Below are 23880 nucleotides of genomic sequence, written 5' to 3' on the forward strand. Positions count from 1 at the left end.
CTGCTACGAATGGTGCTTTCCCTAGGCAAGTAGGCCTGGACTGTATTTAAAAAAAGCCAGCTGAGGGGCTGGAGATATAACTCAGCAGCTAACTGCACTGGCTGCTCTTCTAGAGGACCTGGGTTTGATTCCTAGCACCCATATGGCCACTAACAGCCACCTGTAACTCCAGTTCCAGATGATCTGGTGCCCTCTCCTGGCTTCTATGAGTACTGCACATAAGTAGTACACAGCCATAACATGCAAACCACCCATACACATAAAAATATATAAATATTTTTTAAAGGAAGGGAGGGAGGAAAAGAGGGTTTATCAAGGCAGGTGAACAAGCAAGCAAGCAGTATTCCTCCATGATCTCTGCTGTTACATTATGCCTTCAGCTAGATGAGTCAGCCGTACCCAGAACATCTCTTAACAATAAGACAAATGATTAAAGTTACTTTTCCAGTTCTGGAGGGAATTATGAAGTATCCAAACCTTTCCCACCCAGCTGTCTACCACTCTCATCTATGGATACTGGCTATTGAAATGGAATGGCCTAGCCAATAATTAAACACAGACAAAACCCAGAAGAAAATGAACGTTTGCATAAACACAGCCAGCATGGCATTGCAGACAAGCAGGGAAGCATCCTATGGAGGGCTATGTTCGCCCTGTGCACAATTATCTCCTGGAGTCTAAAACTCCAGCACGGGGTGCTCATTCCTTTGACTCAACAACATTCCACGTAAAAGGCATCTTCAAAAGAATAGTCCAGTTACATCCCAATGTGAATGATATCACAATACCTTTCATGGTTTGTCAATAAGCGAATCTCTAGCCTACATATAGGGTAATTTGAAATGGAGGAAGTCTCAAGATGGGCTTAGGGCAGAAGGCAAGCAGACTGTGGTTGAATCCATGCATGTTGGATGAGCAGAGTCCTGGGGTAAGGTGTGATGCAGGAACCCAGCAAACCCCAAGCCAAGAACACAGGAAAGGGTTCCTTGAGGCGTTCTTCCCTTCTGGGTCTTTGAAGTCTACTCCCGACACTAGCAATGATGCCCATTTCCCTGGGAAGATATAGGCTCTCACTACTGGAGACAGAAGTGTGAGGGGGACCTGGTCCTTACTGTGTAGGCGGTCAAGAGGAGAGAGAAGAGGAGCAAAGAGTATCAGGGGAGGAAATTCTAGATAGTTATGCTAAAAAGGAATTTGTTCCACTGCCACAACCAAAAACCTAGCTCCCCCAGAGCCAACTTGTGGGCAGGAAGGCTGGGTGAACCTACTGGAGGTGGGTGCTGCTGAAGGATGCTCTGGGGACTGGAGATGGGTGCTGCTGGCAAGGCGACAGACGCACCCACCCTGAGCTGAGTCAGGAATGCCTGGGATATGTACCGGAGGCTCTGGTGCTGCTGTGTGGTCCCAGGCAAACCAACCCTACCAATTAAGGACTGCTTTCAACTCCAGACTACCAGAGAGCTTTTCTTCTCCCAGTTATGTCCAGCGACTAGCATATGACCAAGTGGCTTGGGACATCTGAACAACTCCAAGCTTCCCTGCCTTCCCAGCTGCCCAGACACTCCCTTCTCTGGGCCCCTTTCTGAGGAGAGACATAAACTCCTCTACCCTGAAGACAGAGCATCTGAGCTGTGCCAACATCAGTGGCCCCTCAGGCTCGGGCTGTCCTAGCGCTCAAACAAAGACATATTGGGACCCTCCTGCTGTGAGGGGGGGGACGTTTCTGGACCCAGAGGGAGCTGGCCTTAATCTGCTGCAGAGTGAATGACAAAAATGTTAACAATGAAACTATGGTTTGGGGGGAACAGCCCCCAGGAGCCCAACATTTTAGTATTTAAAGGGACTTTAATGAGCTTAAGTGGCTAATCTCGAGTTCAGAAGGGGGTGTTTTGTTTTGTTTTGTTTTGAAAAATCCTTTTAAAGGCTCCTGAGGCTTGATAGCAAGGGTTGTTGAGTCCTGGAGCCTCTAACTGAAAGGAAGGGCAGGAGGGAGGAAGGACAGAAAACTGCTCCAAAGAGCTTCTCACGCTGCTCCGAAACCTGGCCTAACAGAGCTGCTAGAGAGGACCCTCCATGAGGGAGAGATACAGACGCTAGCTGGACCTCAAGCCCAGTGGCATAGTGCCCATCCAGCATGCACAGCACTAGGTGGGGTGCCCAACACCACAAGAAGAGAGTGGTGTCCAGACAACAGTTCTGAGAATGAATGATACGCTGATGTCCTACCATGATGCTGGCCAAGCTTCCTGGCAAGTGACAAGTTCTCCCATTTTCCTGCTGTCACAGCACAAAACCAGGCACATCTCTGACCCATCAAAATGCAGGACATGCCCTAATGTCTACTAAGAGGCCAGCATAGTCAGAAAAGTTGGGGGGAGGGTGGGGTCCCAACGGAACACCAAAGAGTAAGGGTCACGAAACTATGTGTAAACAGGAGACAAAGGTCCATTGACCAGATACTAAGCTGAGTACCACTCAATAACTTGGTTACTACATGGTAGTACTATTGTGCATAATAAAAGGCTAATTAGGGGGTTGGGGAGATCGTTCAGTGGGTGAAGAACCTGCCAAGCAATCATGGGGACCTGAGTTCAGATCCCTAGAACACATGTAAAAAGCAATCATGGGGACCTGAGTTCAGATCCCCAGAACACATGTAAAAAGCAATCATGGGGACCTGAGTTCAGATCCCCAGAACACATGTAAAAAGCCAGGGACAGCTGCATGGATTTGTAAGCCCAGGGTTGGAAAGCAAAAGATAAAGGCATCCATGGAACTCACTGGTCATGTAGTCTAGCATATCAGCAAGCAACAAATTCAGTGAGATCCTGTCTCAAAAATTAAAAGCAAAAAAGAGTCAAGTCCCTTGTTGATCTCTGGCCTCTGCACAGACATATGCACACACACACACAAATACATGCATGTACCATACCCACAGAGAGATGCAGAGACAAACAAAGAGAAGGAAAAAGGGAGGAAGGAAGGGAGGGAAGGAGGGAGGGAGGAGGGAGGGAGGAGGGAGGGAGGGAGAGAGAGAGAAAGAAAGAGAGAGAGAGAGAGAGAGAGAGAGAGAGAGAGAGAAGAGGGTCTATGGGCTAGCAGAGGATGGGAGCAGTGTTGCAGTTGGTAATGGGTTTAAGCAACAAGAGACATGTTAATAAAGCTCCACGGGCATAGGGGAGTGGAAGGCAGAGTGGGATGAGGCAGATGTGAGTCTAGATACAGCATGTGCTCCAGTCCCAGCAAGACCAGAAGATCACAATACTTTCTATATGGTTAGGATTTATTGGACCAGTCAGAAAGCTCAGTCCAGTCCACAGTGGCCAGCTATCTCTCACAGCTCATCTGTCATATGACAAGGATGATAAACCACAAACACGATGGTGTGGAGGGACACTGGAGGCCCAGAGAGTCAGGGTAGGCAGACATGGCTGCTGCTATCCAAAAATAGGATCCTCAAACTGGGACTCTGGGAGAGAGGTTGGAAGCATCCAGACTCTTCTATGTGACTCCGGTTACAAGACTAGGAAAAGCATGGTCTACTTTGTCTTTTAGTTGTGAGCTCATTAGAGTGCAATAATGGAGACCTCTCAAGGTTTCATTAAGTTCTGTCTAATCCACTCATGGACAGGCTCTACAGAGGCTCAGTTGTCCTGTTCACCACCCAGAAAGATAGCACAGAGGTGGGTTTTTTTTTAATTCCTTTTTAACTACACATATGGGACTATTGTGACAAGACCAAGTATACCCATGGGGTAGGGAACGGATGTGGGTTTTGTTTTATTCCTTACATAAAATCTTCCCTAATACTTCAGTGTTTCTGCTGCGTTCCAATTGCATCTGCTACCTAGAGCCACGAGAAACTTAATCCCTACCCTAAGTCTCATTTTATTTATTTTCAGGAGTGTGAAAGCAAACATGTAGCAAGGTTACAGTGTTTACGCCTCCGTTTTAGCCGACACAGCGCTAATCCTCCTACTAATTAATGCCAGGGCCACAGCAATCTTATTCATTTCATCTTGGTTAAAAATATAGAAGCAGATCACTGTGGTTTACTAAAATAACAATTTGACATTTGGGAGGTGTCTGCAAGGCAGTAGTGTAGGCTTCATTTAAGATACAACAAAGAGACACAAAGCTGCAGTCAACACTGGCTGGGGAGAAGAGCATGGCACTCTAATTGTGGACTAAACACTCCATGTCACACTAGTCTAAGAGACTAAGGAAAAAGTACAAGTCCTAAAGAGCAGCAGGAGAGACCCTCTCTCTATCCTGGACAACAGATCTTTCAAGAGGGCTCATGGAGTGGCCTTGTGATATCCTGAAAATCACCACCTTCCCCTGTCTGAGCCTGCAAAAGCCACCAGAGTAACACTGTCCTAAGGGCCCCAAGGGACTCTCAGGAAAATATATAGTATGTTCCCCAAAAGCACTCTCAGCCAGACGAGGATAAGAGGAGCAGGGCTCCACACTGGAAAACCTCTACATTGGGGGTCCCCACCTCACATGGCCCAAGGTCCCCTTCATCTCATCCTAAAGTGACTTATTAAAGAGCCATGCTAAATATGTGAAGACTGGTTTTAAAAAAAAATCATGACTCAAAGAAGTTTATTTTTTAATTTTAAAATAATAAAACAACTAAAATGTCATCATTGGAACCAATATTACCAAAATTTCTTCAGAGCTAGACTGAAGGAACTGATTTGATATCTCCCATAATTTATTTTCCATGATTGTACAACTGCACTTAATAATTCACTTCAAGTGATTCAATATTGATTGTTTTGACCTTGGTAATATTCAATAATCACATTCTGTAATATGCATTTTCTCTAAGAAGCTATTAATATTCTTGCTCATATAATGGATTTTTAAAACCTTTATTTTTCTTACTTTTAAGTACTATAGCCCAAGAAATTTACTTGGGAGGGGGAGATATGATTAAATAAATGGAGCTGTTCTAAGTAAAGAAAGCATCAGATCATTATAGCCAAAAACCTTTATAAAATTAAAATAGCAGCAGTAGATAGCCCTCCCTCATATGAAGAAGTCTTGGCTGGTGTGAACATAAATAAAATCTAAGACAAATAATTAACTATGGGAAAAGCTCTTGTTAATGAACTCAGAATACTGAACTAGCCACGTGGAAGACAAAGGTCTCGGAACTCTTCAGTATGTAAAACCAGCCTGGAAAACAAAAGTCGCCTTTCACAGTGTGACCACTAAAGCAGGGACCAAAAAAGCCCCACAGCCATGTCCAACCCCAATAGCCTAACTCCCAGAACATTATCAATGCCCATTCTACCGAATTTCAATTTTTAAGTTTCAGAGTCCAAGCAAGTCTGAACCATGGACCAATATATATAAAAAAAGAAAACCACCTCCACGCAAGAAATATTTTCAGTCATCCTCTAAAATTAAAACAGAGAGAGAAAGAGAGGGGGGGGCCATTGCATAAACACAGCCACAACCGTGGACTGTTCTCAATGTGAGCTAAATCCCTACAATTGAATGCAGACAAAAATTACTGCCTAGCTGTGTTTAATTTTTATACTCCTTAAATGGTATTGTGCCAAGAGCCAGGTCGATAAAAGGTAAGGTGGAGCACACTCTAACAATGGGCTCTGCAATTTCATCTGTGGGCTCCTTTTCTGAAGAACTGCATGCCCAAGTTTGATCTCTAAATAATATCACAGTAATAATAATAATAATAGAACAAGCTAACTCCTCCATCCACACCTCCTGCACCACCTTAATAGAAAGCAGAATGGGTTCATTACCAGTCCTAATAGACAGCATTGCCTGAATCATTCTTACCTGGGGCTGACAAGCCTCAGGCCAAAAGAAAGAGACAAAGAACAATGTGAGCGGGGTGGCATCTACTTTCTCTCATGTTTGCCCCTTTCTCTGGACTGACAACTGGTCTACTCCAAAGGATCAAGAAGAAAACATGAGCAGGCCCCCAGAGGAAAGGCTTCCCCAAGCCGTGATCTGCTGACATGTGAGGAGTTACCGTGCCTGGGAACAGCTCTGATGACAGCAACGCTACCCCACACCGCTCCCAGGATGTCTAAAACAATCCGAGTGATAATGATAAACTTCATATGTGAGGAGAGAGGGCCCTGCCTGACCCACGAGCCACCAGGCACATGAAAGACGCAATATAAATTTGATTTAAAAGTGGGCCGCCATCCAGAAGGCTCAATTATCTATCACATTGCCACGTTTCCATGATCCCACGGCCTCTCCTGTCTCCGACTGAAGCATGGCTACAGTGTTTGTTTGGAACCGATTCAGGGATAACTCTGAACTAGTAGGATCACAGAAGGCTTGCTTGAAGGGGGGAACAACAGTTACATAAATAGAAGTCTTCCAGGCTGGAAAATATTTGGTTGTCTGCTAACTTTCAGGAATGTTGAAGCAAATTGAATCCATTCCGGAAATCTCCACACCTATACCACCTGGAGCGGTGCATCTCACAGCACGGCTTCATCGATGTCATCCGCGCTGTCTTTTCCGATGACTAGCTGTTTTTCCTTGATGACGTGAGCGCCAAGTGACCCCCCCTTCCCCCCAGTTCTTGATTTCTGAATGTTCTCAAATTGCCATTCTACAGTGTGGCCTTGAATGCTTATTTGTTTTGGATAACTGAAAAGTAAAGTATTCCTAAGGGTGTTAGAGTAGAGGAGGCCAGCGTCTGGTAAAACATACTGAGATTTCAAATCAGCAGTCCTGTCCAAGATGTCCCCCCTCAATCCGTTTCATCAATGAGAAAAAGTTGATGCTTCACATGGTGAAAGTGAAAACAAGTAGCTGGCAGAGTGGAATCTTGGCTTTTTTACATAACTTGTGTTGAAGTGGTTCTTTCCCAATTTCGTACATGTATCAAGCGATTCTAATTACTGTTACCCCCCCCATCCTCCCCAGTCTTCCTCCTATTCCTATTATCTACCCCACACCCCAACAAGTCTCTTTCCATTTAAGTGAAGGCCTGACCCGACACCAGGGATACACAGGTAATAATTCCAATGCAAATTCAGAATTACCCAACATCCGGATATGCATATGATATGGCTGAAATAAATGTGACAACCTCCCCTGCTAAAACTTCATGATGGTCATCAGAGAGTGAACATCGCCTACATAATCTCTCGTCTCAATTTGTGAAGCCGCACTTGAACTTTATCTGGGACTCAACTACTGAAGAAACACACACACACACACACACACACACACAGAGAGAGAGAGAGAGAGAGAGAGAGAGAGAGAGAGAGAGAGAGAGAGAGAAGAAAAGTCCTTTCTGCATTTCACTCCAGCCCCCAAATTAAGCTGTATTCTCCAGGATAAACGTGTGTCCATTCCAGATAACTTTTGGCTAATGCCTAGTCATGTCGAAGTAGAGGAAGCTTTGGGAGGGGGGACCCTTAATTGTCAGGGTAAAACAGCTGCCAAACCTGCCAGGCTAGCAGCCTCCTGCAGGCAGGTCCCAAGAAGTCATTCGTCCTTGCAAACAGGGTTTTACCATATAGACGCTCCTTAAAAGCCTGTTGAATAAAGGAATTTTTCCTGAGCCCAATGTAAAGGGGGGGGGGGAATCATTGCTTCGTTTCTTCTATAGCAAGTGTCTTAATACCATTAAGAGTATCAAGTACATTAAAACCCTGGTTTGTTGAGAGTGGAATAGGATTGAAATGGGAAATAGAAGAGAGAAGGAATTTAAGAGAAGAATAAATGAATCTCAAACAGCCACTGATGGGCTGGGCAGATTGGTTCTGAAAATGTGCCCAGCAAACTCATTTTGGATATCCATGTGTCAGTAAATATTTTTAAATTAAAATTTTAAAAAAAAAACTTTCCCTGTCATACCAACACCTCTTTGAACCATGTAGCTCCCACCCTCTATAAAATCTTGATTCTGGCCAACAGCTGGCGAGTTGATCCCTGCAATTTTCTCTTCGCAAAAATAGCTGTGTGCTGGGAGAACTGACCCTCTCAGCTAATAAGCCCAAACCTCCCCAAACCTGGAGGGCTGAAATGGAAGGGATATTGTTGTGCCAAGTACTTCACAACAACTGTTTCTCCTCCTCTTGACACAGCCTGACTTCCTCACAGGAGAGCTGACTGGCCAGACAGCTGTGTTGACCCTGGAGCGGTCTTTGATTCACGATTTTTCTTTTTTAACAAACAGAATAGAAAAATCACAACCCAAATCCTCCCCTAAGCTCCAGTACTTTTGAATTCGCTAGTGTTGTGCCTGAAGGATGTGGCCCTTTCTCTAATCTATAAGCAGAAAGATAAAGATTGGGCCCACACAATACCAAAACCTTGCCAATGAAAAGCAAGAGAGAAAAAGGCGAGCAGTCACCAGCCTTTGTCTGCTTGAAGTTGTAGAGACCAAATCCGCTTAATTACCTAAAAATCACACTTTTGACTCAGACTGGGGCTACAAGCAGACAAGCCAGCAGAATCAGAGGGGGCTTCGCTGTTTCTTCCTTCAGAACTGTTTACCATAACACTCAGGGCAAGCTTTCGCTTCTTTGTGGATTTCTGCATTGTCCAATTCACAGAAACTCGAGCATGTATCTTTTTTTTACTGAAAAACATAAAGCCCTTCTGGAACAACAGAAAGGCCCAGTGTTCTCTCCAAATCAGGGGGAAAGTCAAGCATTTTATGTATAGCAAGGACACTGAGTAGCAGAGAGGGGTGTTCTGGTGGTGGTGGTAGTGGTAGTGAAGGTATTTACTAGGTCTAACATGGTCCATTTTGTCAGGAAACCTGACAACCTAGATGATACAGAAATAAGAAGCCTCTGTTCTCCTCCGAGTTTTTTTGTTGTTGTTGTTGTAGGCAGTCCTCTCCAGCACATCCTTTTCACCCTGCCTCTTAATGAAATTAAAGCAGCTTGCTTTTCAACACCGACCATCGTCTGACTCCCTCCACATGCTTGTCTTCTCTCCTGTACTAGTGAAGAAGACTGCGGTACACACACAGGCCCACACAGTCAGCACATGCCAGCCCTAGTCCACAAAAAGGGGCAAGCGCTAAGCCACTTCTCTTTCCTTCTAGCTCTCCACAATCCCACGAATCCAAAGTGCCTATGAATTGGCTAATTTTACGAGGAAAAGCAGTTTCCTCTCCTTACTTCTGGCCTCTCCTTTGAGAATAAGAACATCCTACCACACCACGCGCCCAGAGGCATTTCAGAAATCCAAATTAGAAATGAACCGCTCTCTTCATTACCCGCCTCCCAGTTCTGCATGTTGATGGGGAGAGAACAGAACCTGCTGCCTGTCAGACAACTCCTTAGGCTAGACCTGGGTGGAGCCACCGTAAGGGGGCTTTAGGACAGGCCTCCTCTGACCTAGCAACTTTTCGGGTGTCCCCGGAGTCCGATGTCCCCGGAGTCCGCAATACCTGAAGGCTTCGGTAGAAACCCTGAGGAGGGAGTGACTGGAAACGCAAAGCGGCCACGAGAAGCAGGAAAGCCACTTCCAAACCCGATTTGCCCAAACCGGGCGAGAAATATGCCCCAGGGACAGAAACCGTCTGATCCATTCCGCCTTGCCGCTGAGCACAAACCCAAGAGCGGCGCAAACACTTGAGTGGATGGAATGGAAAAAGGTCGCTGGTCACTCATTGGTGGTCCGCCGGGCTCTCCGGTGAACCCAGGACTAAGCTTGAATTTTTCCCAGGCCCACAGAAAGTGATCTCTGGGAATGGCCGGGTCTGGGGTTAAGGAACTTGGAATAATTAAAAAGTAAGTACGCGATCGAAATGATATGACGCAGTGCGGCTCTCCCGGACCCCAGCCCGCGTACACAGATGGAATCCCCGCAGCCCCGGGCACGTACCCAACACTGGTACGAGTGAGATTTACTGGTCTTGCCTGCGGGTATCTCTTAAACCCGAAAGGCGAAGAGGTTGCAGGAGGACTCAGTGCCCAGAGTACACCGGCGCGGGTGAGTGGGCGACGCAAGCACTTACTTCTCGTAGTGGTACTTGCAGTAAAGCTTCTTGTCCCGGTAGAAGCAGGTGGTCTCCAGGGGTTCTTTGCAGGAGGCGCACTGCACACACTGTTCATGCCAGAAGCTGTCGTTGAGCCGCAGCAGAAACCTGTCCGAGATGACCCGCTGACAGCCTTCGCAGACAGACTTGGGGCTCACCGCTCTGCCTACAGTAGCAACAGACGTTTGCCCATGAGCCACATATGCAAGTCAACCCCGCGAAACACTATCGGGATCGGATCAGGCCCACGATTTCTCCCCCTCCCTCCCGGCCATGCATCCCCCCCAGGAAGATCCCCTGATGATCAGATATTTAGAAAAATCAAACCAAATGGCAATCAAGTGACTAATAAACAAAGACTAAGTAGAGAGGTTATAAATTCTACCTAGGAAGGGGGCTGAAGTCAATAAATAGCCTTAATTGTTAGATAGACCCAAGTACCATTGCAAGCTTTCGCGCACCCTGTAAAATTAGATTACAAATAAATTTGTGTTCCCAGAACTCTCAAGTCGTCGTTAATCAATCATCAAATCACTGTGTGTGTGTCCTTTGACTGATTTTAAATTATCAGTAATAATTTGCTTGAAACTGCATTCTATTTTTAAAAGAAAAACTAACATTTTCTGTTTTACACACACACACACACACACACACACAAATTGTGGGTGCAGAAAAATACCATCTCAAACTCAGTACTGTTCATACTAGTGAATCCCGCCTACATCTCTGTTGGCATGCAAATTGCGGGTGACTTTTTTTTATAATTAGCAAATGTCAAGGTGGGGAAAAAATAACAGCTGAGCGCAGAGACCCTGCGAAGGGTGCGGGTCAGAGTACTAGATGCCCTCAGAAGCGCAGAGAGAAGCGACAAACCTCTAGCCCAATCAAGGAATCTTCTTGGCCCTACCCCTTGACCTTTTCCACCTTTTTCCTCCGGATCTTGTTCTAGAGGGGGCCTGCTTCCTCTCCCTCCCTCTAACACACTCGGGACAGAGGGAAGAATACTCGGCCGCCTTTGTTGACACTTTTCACAAGCATTTAAAGAAGTCCTTGTGCTGCCATCACAAGAACACTCTTGTCCATGATGTCCCAAAGGACTGGTCCTACTCCATACGGCAACTACACTAATCTCACTTTCTGCTTTTGGGGAACAGTTGTTAGCTGGTAAACGGAACAGGTCGTTTATCGGAGAAGGAAGATAGCAAGAAGGACTGGAGAAAACAGCGCGGTCCTTCTCAACTACAAATTTCTGTTTTCCTGGTCTCAGCACCCCAGGCCACCATCCGGGTGTTAGAGCAAACCTGTGTCGTAAGGAGCAGGGAACTAAACCCGAAGCCCCTAAGCCGGCACATGCTCTGCCCTGTGTCTTCTTGCTCCAGGGAGAGGACCCTGGCATTTTCGAAAGGGGATTGAAGGAAGGGCACAGGGGCTTCGTGATTTCGATTCCTCTGCACTGTTGGGGAAGGGTGGGTTGGTGGTGTCTCTCTGGATGTGTTTTCTACAATCGAAATTTGTTAACCCACTCTATTGGCTCTAGAGGTAGGGAAAGGGGCAAGAGTTTTAAATGACAAAAGAAAAATCTCTCCTGCGGAAAGAGGAGAAGGGAAGAAAGAAAAGAAGGAAGAGGGAACGGAAACACCTTTCCCCCAAACTTGAAAAACCCAAAATTGGGGAGACACTGTCAAAACAAGAATTGCTGGCCTGAGCTCTGGAAGACCCTTCGGGTCCCCTTGATCTTCTCCTCCGCTGTGGCTGGGTTGGGGGTCGGGGAATACCGGGCTTGCGGAACTGGGATCCGGCTTCAGTTAATTAAAGACCAAGCTAGGGCCCCGCCGCGCAAGCTAATCCCAGAGCAGCGCTGCCCACCAGCCCGGAAAAGCCCCTGGGCTATGCCCAATACTAAAATTGGGGCTGTAGTTTGGTGGGAGAAGAGAAGAACTTGGGCGCTCCTGGGCCTCGCACCTCTGCTACCCAATGTTCCGTCACAGGCCTCTGAAAAACCGGTGGCATTTATGAGCCGTCGATCAGTTCCATGATTAAAAATCCAGCCCTGGGTACTATTAATCACTTGCCACTCAAACGCCTGTGAACATGCTCGCCCGCCCCTCAAGGCTTTGGGGAATTCAGTGTCGAGCTCCTGAGGCCTGAGGAGGCTTGCTGGTTGTATGGTAGGGACGACTCAAAAGGACTGATGGACATGGAAGACAGAGTGGGCGCTGCTACGTGCACGAAGAGGGTGCTAGCCTGATTGCCTAATCCGGTACCAGCGAGCTGACGTCCTGAGCTCCCACCCAGCCTGGCAGCAGCAGGATGTGTCAGGGTAAATGGAGTTGAACACTTACCCAGCAAAGAGGAGAAGGAGGCCGAAGTCTCAATCGCACTTTGAAAGTTCTCCTCCATCTTCAGGCCGTCCAACATGTTCGAGCTGAGCCTGGAGGACCTGTAGAGCCGGGAAAGGGATACGTCTAGCTTCCGTGCCTTCTGGGACTCCGCTCCCTCAGTTGCCACACTCCTGGGAAAGGACAGAAGAAGTGTCCAGGGCGACAAGAATGAGCCTGGAGGGTAGAGTCCAGCCAAGGGAAACGTGGGGTGGGAGGAGAGAGGAGAGCCACCGTGAACTGCTCTGACGGATCTGATTTCACTTGAAGTCAACGCGTTATGTACTTAGGCCTCCGCCCCCTAACTGCGTTCTCCTAACCCCCACCCCCACCCCTGTCCCCAGGTTTCCCATTCCAAGACCGACTCCGCCCCATCCTATACTAATGTGGCCCCTGGGGACCCCTCTACAGGAACTATGCTACTGCGTGTGATGGGGTGGGGGTGCGCCTCCTCTCCGAGTCAGGACCAAGCACGCGGGACCGTCCAGGTCCGACACCCGGTGACCCAGCCACTCAGTTTCGACTCTCACCTGTCTTGGGTCGGAGAGAGGCTGAGTAAGGGACCGGGAGACCGTCCCGCCTGCTTCCGTACTCCTGGCGCTGCGCTCTGCTTGGGGGCGCTCGGGAGTGGGCGTGCGGGGCGCGCGGGGAGGTGCTCCCGCCGGTCGGCCAGTGCCGGGAACGTCTGCAGGAGCAAAGGAGTCGCCTCAGGGAGGAGCCGCGACTGGCCCGGCTCACTTTTGGATGCATTTCAAATCAACTTTCTGCAACACGCCCGCCCGAGCCGAAGCCTAAGGAGCCCCGCAGCCTTCCCTACCTGGTGGGCAAGCTCGCCCCCAGCGTCCGGAGCGGCGCGAAGGGCCCGAGAGGTGCGGGCAGCTTGGGCGGAGGACGGCGGAGTCCCCGAAGCTGCAGCCGGAGCAGCCGGCCCGACTCCGGCGCGCCCGGGACAGAGCGGGAGCGAACGGCGGCCCCCGGTTCTGCTCCTCGGCGCGCCAGAGCCGGGCCGGGCCGTGGCCACGAGCCGCCTGCCTTCCCGGGACGTCCCGCCAAGCCCGCTCGGCTCTGCAGCCGGGAAGGGGAGGCCCGGACTGCTTCTCCAAGGCCGGCAAAGAAATCCAAGGCCCTGGGTCCTGGGTGCAAAGTCGGCCCTGCTTCTCCGAGGCGGCTCCGGCGACTTCTGACAGCGGCCGCTGGCTGCGTGCGCGGCCCGGGAAGGGGGTGGGGTGCGCAGGGCGGGGGCCTGGGAGCGCGTCCCGTGGCGGAGCCCGCGGTGCTCGCTTTCCCGGCTTGGCTGCACGGCCCACAGCGAGGCTGCAGCCCGATGCTCCTGTCTGCTGTCCGGACGTCCCGGGCACGCAAACTTTCCCTTCTCTCCACGTGGAACTGTTGCCTGGGGGAACTGCGCCCGAGCCTCGGCCGAGGTCCGTGCCACCTAGACTGCGCGCGGGGGCGGGATAGGGATCCGGTTGCTCTCGGATCGGCACCGTGAGTGATGACTAACCTCCCGCTGTCCTCACCTGGAGGCCGCGGGAAGCGCCTAGGGCTGTTTTCCGCTTTGTGAGCGCCTGCACCAGAAACTCCTAGCCCCTCAGACCTTCATTCACCCACTGGCTCCCGCGATTTACTACTTTGTTTAGGCTTAAAACTCAATTCGCGGTTTCTTACTGAAACCCCCTCACTGCTGGGAAATGCAATAGTGAGACCCATGGCCAAACCTTAAATCAGGCTCGCTCTATCCCACCCGGCCGACTGGACACTAGACTAGATGTCAGCCAACGGGACTTTTCCCAGAAAAGAAGTTCCAGGGGGCACTTTTTAATTCCCTATAACTCATAATGTTCGATTGCAGCGACAGCCTGCAACCTCTCCAGAGTCAGGAACAGGGTCTTGCTCTTCTATTCCAAGAAGAGCCTGGGGCCAACTGATTCAATAAACACATCATTGCCCTGGCTAACGTTTATCGACCACTAATTTTGTGCCAATCTTGGTTCCGTAGTCAACTCATCTAATCGTTACAATTTGAGGTGGGGACAAATATGGTCTCAATGTTCTGGTTGCTCTAAGGAAACCTGCGCACATGAATTTCCAGCCTGGCTTCTGAAGACCATTGAAAGGTTTAATTTCTGGAATTCCCTGGGGACACCCTCACCTCTTTACTGAGAGAAGCACAGGGTGGGAGTTATGCTCTCTAAGTGTGGTCAGCCCAAGCAAAGATTCCCTAGTACTTTCTCCAAGAAAAAGATCTCTTCCTGAACTTAAACCAGACAAGCACCGCTGTGCTTAGAAGCACACACACACACCACCACTACCACCACCACCAGCACCGCCGCCGCCTTTGCCACCCCACCATCCTCAGTGTCTTCTAGCAAATCAAGCACAAGCCAAACACAGACTATGACTTCAGAGGAACAAAGGGAAAGGGCAAAGCATTTAATACCTTATATTAGAATGCTACTTTAAACTTTTTTAGGGTTCTACTATATACATGGTTTTGCTTGATCTCTACAACAAACCTGTGAGGTAGCAGAACAAATAGTTTTATCTATTATTCTAGACAAATCTTCAGGGCTTAGTACCAGCTAGGGGATTTCTTTACTGCTGACCAGGTGGCTAGTGGCATGTCTCCTAACATCTGACCTTTGTCCTGTCTGTCATCCAGATAGAACAGGATATAAAAAAAAAGGGGGTAAATTACATATATTCTGGGGATAATATATAAGATAGAAATTTGTTCAGAAAAAAAAGAGTAGAACAAATACACCCACAAAAAATATTTTAAGTGCACAGTTGAGTTTTTGTTTAACTAAAAGTCTTGAGTTTGTGAAACGTATTTAACTGGTGGGGTAAGCCAGAAAACGAGAAGTTTGTCATTTGATCTAAGTCTTCCTAGTGGTGCTGGCCTTAGGGAGAAAGCCTGGTTAGTGCAGAGCACAAACGTCTGTGGTATGAATGTCTTCCCCGCCCAAGTGAACTGGGTCTCACAATCCCAATGTAAGCTCTACCGCTCTCAATGCAGACCCAGGGCACACAGATGCGATTAACAAATAATGCTTACTTGGCTGAGGGATGAGTGGCCCCCCTGCTGTAGCCTGAAGCCTGCAGGGAAGGGTCCATAAGCAAAAGGTCTCAGTCCTTAGTGACTTTAGTGGCCTTTTTTATACACATATACAATATATTTCTATCTTATTCATCCTTACTTCCCTTGCCCATCTCCTCCCATACCTCCCCAACACTCCTTTTGTGTACTTTTTTTTTTTGGCCTTTAATACATCCCTCTGAGCCTAACGAATGCTGTCAGTATGTGGATGGGTGTGGGACCATCCACAGGAGTGTGGGAAACCTACCAGTGGCCACACTCCCAGAGGAAAAAAATAATTCTCCCTTTCCAAGTAGTCATCAACGGCCATAATTCCTCACACTGGAATTTTGACTGGCCAGATCTTGTGTGGGTCTTGTGCAGGTAACACGGTGGCTGTCTGTTCCTGAGAGCGACGGGCGTGTCATCCCCAGAAGACAGGATTTCACAGTTCTCCACACCTGCCAGCCTGTATGTTCTTCCCACCTCTTCTTCCATGGTCCTTTCTATTCCCCGGGCCTTGAGGACTGGGGCTTGATAGAGATGTCTCACTTAGGGCTGAGCATCCACAGTGATGCAGCTGTATTCCTAACCCGTGAGACAGTTGTGAGTCTGGACATTCATGACTACCCACTGCGAACCTTATCTTGCCAAGGTTGATAGCAGCATGGACCTATGACTATAAACATAAATACTCAGACGGCAGTTTGGCCACACGACTATTTAGTAGTAGTAGTAGTCGTCGTAGTAGTAGGTTTCCTTCAAGGGCCTATCACCTCCACAGCCATGGACTCTTGACTTGGGAGGTTTACAGTACTGGGCATGAATTCCCTCCTGTGGAATAGGCTTCAGATCCAATCAGAAGGAAGCTGACTACCCTGGTAACACCCGTGTCGCAGCAGTGGGCACATCTGGCCTGGCAGGTCGGTATTCCCTGTATGAGCGTTCTGCTCTCCTCACATCGTGTCAGCAGCCTTTGCTCTCGTTGCTGGTCTCCATGACAGCCACCTGACCGGCGTGAGACGGAACATGTTTAAAGACATTTTGATCTGCCTCTCTCGAATGGCTGCTGTTGCTGCAACCCTTTTCAGTGTTTCCTGGACACTCGAACTTCTTTGGAGAATTCTGTTTAGTTCTGTAAACACATATTCTTAAAGATTTTTTTAAGTTTAGGTGTGTCTCTCTGTCTGAGAGTCTACCAGTGCCTAGAGGGCAGAAGAGGAGTCAGATGCCTTGGAACCGGAGTCACAGTGTTTGTGAGCTGCCTGGTGTGGGTGCTGGGAACAGAACTCAGATCTCCTAGAAGACTGGCAATTGCTCTTAACCACCAAGCTGCCTCTCTAGTTTCTGTAACACATTTTGAAAATTGAATTGCTTTCTTGATTTTTTTTGATTTGTTGTTTGTTCTAGATACTAATCCTCTGATTCATAGATGGCAAAGAATTTTTCTCCCATCTGGTGAAATGCCTTACCATTAGATTAACAGCTTCTTGTGCCGTACAGTACCTTTTTTTATTTCATGAAACTCTATGTCAGTTGTCCCTTTTACCTCCTGTGCTGTTGGAGCCCTATTTAGAAAGTTTCTTTTTTTTTTCACTTCACACTCAAGATTTTTTAAAAAAAATTTCAAAAAGACCCACAAAAATTGACCTGTAAGATAATAATATATTACTTAATATATCATAGTATACTTAATACAGTATCCATTTTAATATTACGAAAAGGAAAATGAAGTAGATGACCCAATAAATATAAATACTATAAAATCTTATTACAGTAAATAAAGTCGCCATAAATAAAGGGCCCACTGTTTGGGAGGAGAGGGGATTTGACATCGGCTTTGGCTGTTTGCTTTCAGAGGGAAATGTGAGCGGCAGGATTCTCCCTATTTAGAAAGTCTCTACCTATGTTTTTATGAAGTGGATTCCCTGCTGTTTCATCCAGCAGCTTCCGAGGATCAGGTCTTATGGTGAGGTCCTACTCCTGTTTCAGCTGAGTGGTGAAGCCAGGGATCTAGCCCCACTCTTCTGCATGTTGCTACCCAGGTTTATCAGCACTATTTGTTGAAAATGCTCTCCCTTCTCCAGTATATGTTTGTGGCATCTTTGTCAAAAATCAATTAGTTGCGAACTTTCATCTGGGTTCTCTCTTCTACTGATTTTGTTAATATATGTCTGGTTTTATGACAGTGCCACACTGTTTTTATTACTATGGCTCTGTAGTATAACTAGAACTCAGATATACTAATACATTTTGCAGTGATCTTTTTATGCGGGATTGCTTTGGCTATCCTTAGTATTTTGTGATTCCATATAAATTTTAAGATTTTTTTCTATATCTGTGAAGAATGTCCTTGGAATTTTTATTGGGATTACACTAAATCTATAGAATGCTTTTGTTAGGATATATCAATGGGTATAGACTTAAATATTTAGATAGCAGTGTCTCTCTCAATTTTCTTAAGGTTTTCATTGTGCAGGTCTTTTGTTTCCTTGCTGAGGTGTAGCCCTAAAGACACTATATAATTAGTGTCGAGAACATATAAAGAACTAAGAAAAAATCCAGAAAGCAATCTCATTTTTAAAATGGGCTACAGAAACTAGAGAGGCAGCTTGGTGGTTAAGAGCAATTGCTGCTCTTCTGGAAGTTCTGAGTTCAGTTCCCAGTACCCCACACCAGTCCTATATTTTAAATTTGTGTTGTGTGTGTGTGTGTGTGTGTGTGTGTGTGTGTGTGTAACTACTATGAATTGATTCCCTGACTTGCTTTTCAATATGCTCATCACCAATATATAGAAAGGTACAGAAATATATAACAATTTTATGTATTAATTTTTAAAGCATTTATCAGCTCTAAGAGTTCCTTAGTGGAGGCTTGAAGGTCTCTTATGCATGAAATCATGTCATCTGCAAATAAGAATACTTTGAATTCTTTTGTCTTAGCTCTGCCTAAGACTTCAATCACTCCATTGACTACAAGGAGAGAGTGGACACTCTTGTCTTCTTCCTGGTCTCAGTGGGAATGCTTTGAGGTCTGCATTTCCTATGATGTTGGCTATAGGTTTATAATACATACTTTTTTATTTTCTTGAGGTATTCCCCCTGTATCCCTAACCTCTCCATGACTTTAATCACAAAAGAATGTGGGATTTTGTTGAAAGCCTTTTCTGCATCTATTGAGATATTCATGTGATTTCTGTCTTTGAGTTCATTTATATGATGTATTACATTTATTGATTTATGTATGTTGAACCATCCCTGAATCTTTGGAATGAAGCCAACTTGGTGATGATAAATGATCTTTCTGATGTGATCTTGAACTTGTCTTTCTAGCATTTTATTGAGGATTTTGCATCTATGTTCATCAGGGAGATAGGGCTATAGTTTTATTTTTGCTTTTGTGCCTTAATCTGATTAGGGTATCAGGGTAAGAACTCTTTCACAAAAAGAGTTTTTGGAGCATTCTTTTTTCTATTTTATGCAAAAAATGAGAAGTATTGATTTTAGTACTTCTCTGAACGTCTGACAAAATTCTGTAGTGAGTTCATCTGGTTCTGGGATTTCTTTTCTAAGTTGGGAAACCTTTGGCTATTATTTCAATCTAGTTTCTGGTTACAGATCTGTTTGAATTATTTATTTAATTTGTTTAAATTTTGGTAAATCATATGCATCTAGAAAACTTCCACTTCTTTTAGATTGTCTAACTTATAAGAACATAGATGTTAAAGTATGTCCTTATGATTTTCTAGATTTTATTGGCTATTTGTTATAATATCTCCCTTTTGTCTCTAATTAATTTGATATTCTCCATTTTCTTTTGATTAATTTATTAATTAATTTTATATTCTTCCTCTATTTTTAGTTAATTTAGCCAGGGTTTGTTCACTCTTCCAACTTTCTAAAATTTTATCTTATATGTATGAATGCTTGGCCTGTATGCATGTTTGTGACCAATGATAATGTCTGATACCTGTGGACACCAGAAGAGGGGGGCAGATCCCCTGGAACTGGAGTTGTAGACAGCTGTAAGTTGCTATGTGGGTGCTGAGAATCCAGGTCCTCTGGAAGAGCAGCAAGTGCTCTTAACTGCTGAATCATCTCTCCAGTTCCCAGATTTATCAATCTTGCTTATCTTTCAAAAGAAGCAACTTTTTATTTCATCTTTCTTTGTATTGTTTGGCTCATTTTTAATTCATTAATTATTTCTTCCCACCTACTTGATTGTTGGCTTGTTTTTCCAAGGCCTAGAGGTAAGCTGTTTATATGGACTCTCGGTTTGTTTTTGTTTGTTTTTTCTTAATTTAGGCATGTGGGCTCTAGACCTTCCTAGTAGAGCTGCCCCATTGTATCCCACAGATTTTGGTGTGTTGTATTCTCATTTCCATTCTGTCCTAGGAACTTTTACATTTCCTTATTTTCTCACCAAACCCATTTATTGTTAGACAGTGCTTTCTAACCTCTGTTAGTCTATTTCTTTCTGTAGTTTCTCTTCCTGTCGATATCTAGGATTTTTTATGCTGTGGTCAGATAGACTATAAGGTGTTATTTCATATTTTCTATACCCATTGGGCCTTGCTTTGTGTCTTCCCAATATGTGATCTACTTTGGAGAAAGTTGAATGAATTACTGAGAAGAATGTGAACTCTTTTGTGTTGGGTCCATTTGAACATTCAACTGGGTGCTTCTCTGTTTCCCTTTCTTCTTGACGACCGCTCTATTGGCGATAGTGGGATACTGAGGTCACCCACTATTACTGTTTTGTTAGGGTTGATATGTGGCCTGCCATCTAGCTGTACCTGTGTTGTTCCCTTTGACTTTCTTCTTTGTCTCTTCTAACTAGCTTAGTTTTTAAATTTATTTTATTTAGTATCAGCATAGCTTTGCCTGCTTGTTTCCTAACTCCATTCACTTGGAGAAGAAGGTAACTTGTACCTTCTTCCATCCTTTAACCCTAAGACACTGCCTGTCCTTGATGGTGAGGTGTGTTTCTTAGAGACAGAAAAAAAAATGGCTCCTGCCTTCTAAACCACTTTGCTCGTTCATGTCCTTTTAATGGTGAATTAAGAGTATGGAAGTGAGAGTAGTGGAGTTGAGAAGGTAGGGGCTGCAATCTTGTGAAGTGGCTACACGGCGGGAGGAGGGGGAGATCCAAGGGGAACCTGAGAAACTCTATGGAGCAACTGTGGCACACAGCACTTGATGGAGATAGGGTGGCCTGGGGTGGCATCACTTACAGGGAAGTGACCGAATGGATCAATTGCAGTGAGCAGGACGATAGGTGGTGGAGGCTTAGTTCTGCTCCCAGTCCTAACACTGAGACTGACCTAGCAGCTTCAGACCTATGAGATTGCACTAGCTGTGGCCCAAGGAGTAGAGCAGAACTTCAGAGTGTACTGTGAAGTGGTTGTCGAGGTATAGGCTTAGCTGGTTTGTCTAAGTGCTGAGTACATCAATAAAGATACAGCATCTCATCCAAACATGAAAATATTTATCTATGCTCACTGCACCTGGAAAACTGAAGCAGGAAGATTGCGAGTACCAGGCCATCCAGGGCTAAAAGAGGGAGGGAAGGAGGGAGGGAGAGAGAGAGAGAGAGAGAGAGAGAGAGAGAGAGAGAGAGAGAGAGAAGTCTTTGTATGATCTCTTTTCTGATTCATTTGGCCTCTCACACTGAGCTGGGGATCATACACAGTATTTGCATTGGGGACAATAGGCTGTTGCTTTGACTTTTTAATAAGAGAAGAGACGATGCCACGGAGCAAAGCCCTTCACAGAGAACGAGCCATACTCTCCCTCTTTTGAGATATTCTCCAACAAATTTTCTTTGGAGAGTATCTGGAAGTAAGGTAAGTAGGCTTCGAATAGAGCTTCAGTATATGACTCAAGTTGGATGTGATCTTCAAGCACATTCAGTCCAAACATTTGGTTTGTAATGGGTTAAATTTATTTCTATGGAGATGCCATCTTCCCGGCCTTTGATTGATCTGGGCTAGCCATTCAGAAAGTGAAATGCTACTCCCAGAATCTTCAGGTAAGTGAAGATCCACCCTAACCTGTTGTAAAAGGAGCAGCGGGCCGCTTTCTGCTGCCTGGCTCCTTTTACCCGAAATAATTACATGGAAACTGTATTCATTTAAACAGTGCCTGGCCCATTATATCTAGCCTCTTCTTGGCTAACTCTCACATCTTAATTAACCCATTTCTATTAAATCTGCATATCACTACGTGACTGTGGCTTACCGGCATGAGTTTAACCTATGTCTGTCTCAGAGAGGAGAGCCATGACATCTGCCACATTTCCTTCTTTCCAGCATTCTGTTCTGTCTACTCCACCCACCTAAGGGCTGCCCTATCAAAAGGCCAAGGCAGCTTCTTTATTCAACCAATGAAATCAACACAAATATAGAAGGACCTCCTACACCACTAACCATTAGCCACTCTCATCTGAACTTGGTTCACTTTTTTCCACACTTCTCATAAACTAGGGAATCAGACCTGGCAACAATGTACCCAGGGCCTTCTATTCCATATTTCAGGGGCATTAAAAAAAATCCACTACCATGGCTTGATTTTGTGTCACCATCTTACTGACAGGGTATACATGGTTAAAAAGCTCTCCTCAGTTCTTTGCATGTGCCCATGGCATCTTCCCACCATGGCATCATCTATGACTGCTGTCACCGCACAGGTGATATTCAGACTGAAGTCTGGAAATGTGCAGTTATCTGTGTAGAGACAAGCATTGTTTCAGGCATCAAGCACTCTGCAATTTCAGGCCGTTGCAAAGAGCTGCAAAGACTATGTCTGTGTCTTCGCTTAGTACTTTGCTCTTAGGGGGAAATTCGTTGGTTTTCATTGTTAGGACAAATCATCTAGTTTCTTTTTTTTATAGTGTAAAAGGAAAGACTTTGTCTCATGGTTGCAGAGGTGTCAGTCTGTGGTCTCTGGTCTATTATTTCTGGGCAGAGTAGTACAGCAAAGCATCATGGCTGAAGGACACGGAGCAGCAACACCACTCATCTCATGGGGGCCAGGATGTAGAGAGAGGAGAAAGGCCATAGATGGCATAGACTCTTCACGTTCATATCCCATGACCTACTTCCTCTAGCTAGGCCCTACTTCTCATGAGTGCACTGAGTTATGATCCGCAGTTAACAAACCATTAATCTACTGGTGTGGTTTTGAGCTATCGTGATCCAATCACCTCTCAGGGGCCCCACTGCTGTCTTGGGCACCAAGCATTCAACCCATGAGCCTGAGGAAGTGGTCTGCAACCTTCCTAATACTGGGACCTTTTAATACAGTTCCTCATGTTGTGGTGACCCTCAACCATAAAATTACTTTCATTGCTACTTCTTAACAGTAATTTTGCTACTATTACGAATCATAATGTAAATATCTGTATTTTCTGATGGTCTTATGCAATCCGTGTGAAAGGGTCATTCAGCCTCCAGAGGGATCATGACCCATGGGTTGAGGACCCCTGCTCTGAAGGCTACCCCACATCCAGAACATCACAAAGACCTTGCCAGGTTGGCCTGAAAGCCACCCTCACTGGAGGAAGACAGGCAAAGGCCACTGAAGAGCGACTACCCACAGGGCTGTGCAAGGATCTCACAGTCTGAGGGGTCTTCTTCACGTGGGAGAGTCCCCTTATTCTAGTCTTTCCTACCATCTGTCGTCATTCAGGGAGTGGTTTGCAGATAAGGTGAGGCCCACGGTGGAGTCACCTCCTCTACAACAGAAAACAGAAGCAAAAGCAGCAACTTCAGCCGCGCCTGGGGAGGCAGCTCAGTTGGTAAAAGGCTTGTCCTACTCAATTCCAAGAATCCACGTTTTAAACCCAGGTGGTGTGCTCACACTTATAATACCAGCGCAGGGAAAGCAGGGCCAAGAGGATCCCTGGAATGCAGTGCCAAACCAGCCTAAGCTAATTAACAAGCCCCAGGCCAATAAGAGACCCTGTACAACTAGGCGCCAATGAACACACATGCACGTGTGCGTGCACACACACACACACACACACACACACACACACACACACACACATATCTCAGACTCAGACACATTGCAGCCAAGCTTTGGAAAGAAGAGGGAGGAGGAAGGAGTCAGAGACCAGTGTTTGGTGGGAGGGGAAAAGGAGATGGAGGGGGCAAAATGGATATCCTGCGATAGAATGGAGATGACAAAGACATGTTTTTTACTTCCTTTTCTTGCTCTCTGTTCTGCATTTTATTACGGGAAACACAAAGGGAAAATTGTGTTATTTGTTAAGGAATGCCAAAATACATTTCAAACCACAGTAAAATAAGCAGAACTCTGCTGCCTAGATAAAGAGCCACACAGAGACAGGGTAGCCGGAGACTGCAAGGTAGGAACACGTGGAATGCGCCCTCCCCTCCCCTCTGACCTGAATCC

The 23880-nt window shown here is 46.1% G+C and overlaps 1 protein-coding gene across 1 annotated transcript in view; it reads right to left on the reverse strand.

Moving 5' to 3' along the window:
- Lmx1a (LIM homeobox transcription factor 1 alpha) overlaps nucleotides 1-13324 on the reverse strand; it is a 147180-nt gene extending 133856 nt beyond the window's left edge. The window contains exons 1-4 of the mRNA XM_087906317.1: nucleotides 13202-13324; nucleotides 12915-13069; nucleotides 12349-12518; nucleotides 9986-10172 (exon numbers count right to left, since the gene is read on the reverse strand). Of these exons, the coding sequence (XP_087762443.1) occupies nucleotides 9986-10172; nucleotides 12349-12424 (263 nt within the window). The 5' untranslated portion in view covers nucleotides 12425-12518; nucleotides 12915-13069; nucleotides 13202-13324. The remainder of the gene's footprint in view (nucleotides 1-9985; nucleotides 10173-12348; nucleotides 12519-12914; nucleotides 13070-13201) is intronic.
- Nucleotides 13325-23880: the final 10556 nt, after the last annotated feature.

The sequence above is a fragment of the Myodes glareolus genome, chromosome 5 (assembly GCF_982192425.1).
Source record: "Myodes glareolus chromosome 5, mMyoGla1.1, whole genome shotgun sequence".
NCBI lineage: Eukaryota > Metazoa > Chordata > Mammalia > Rodentia > Cricetidae > Myodes > Myodes glareolus.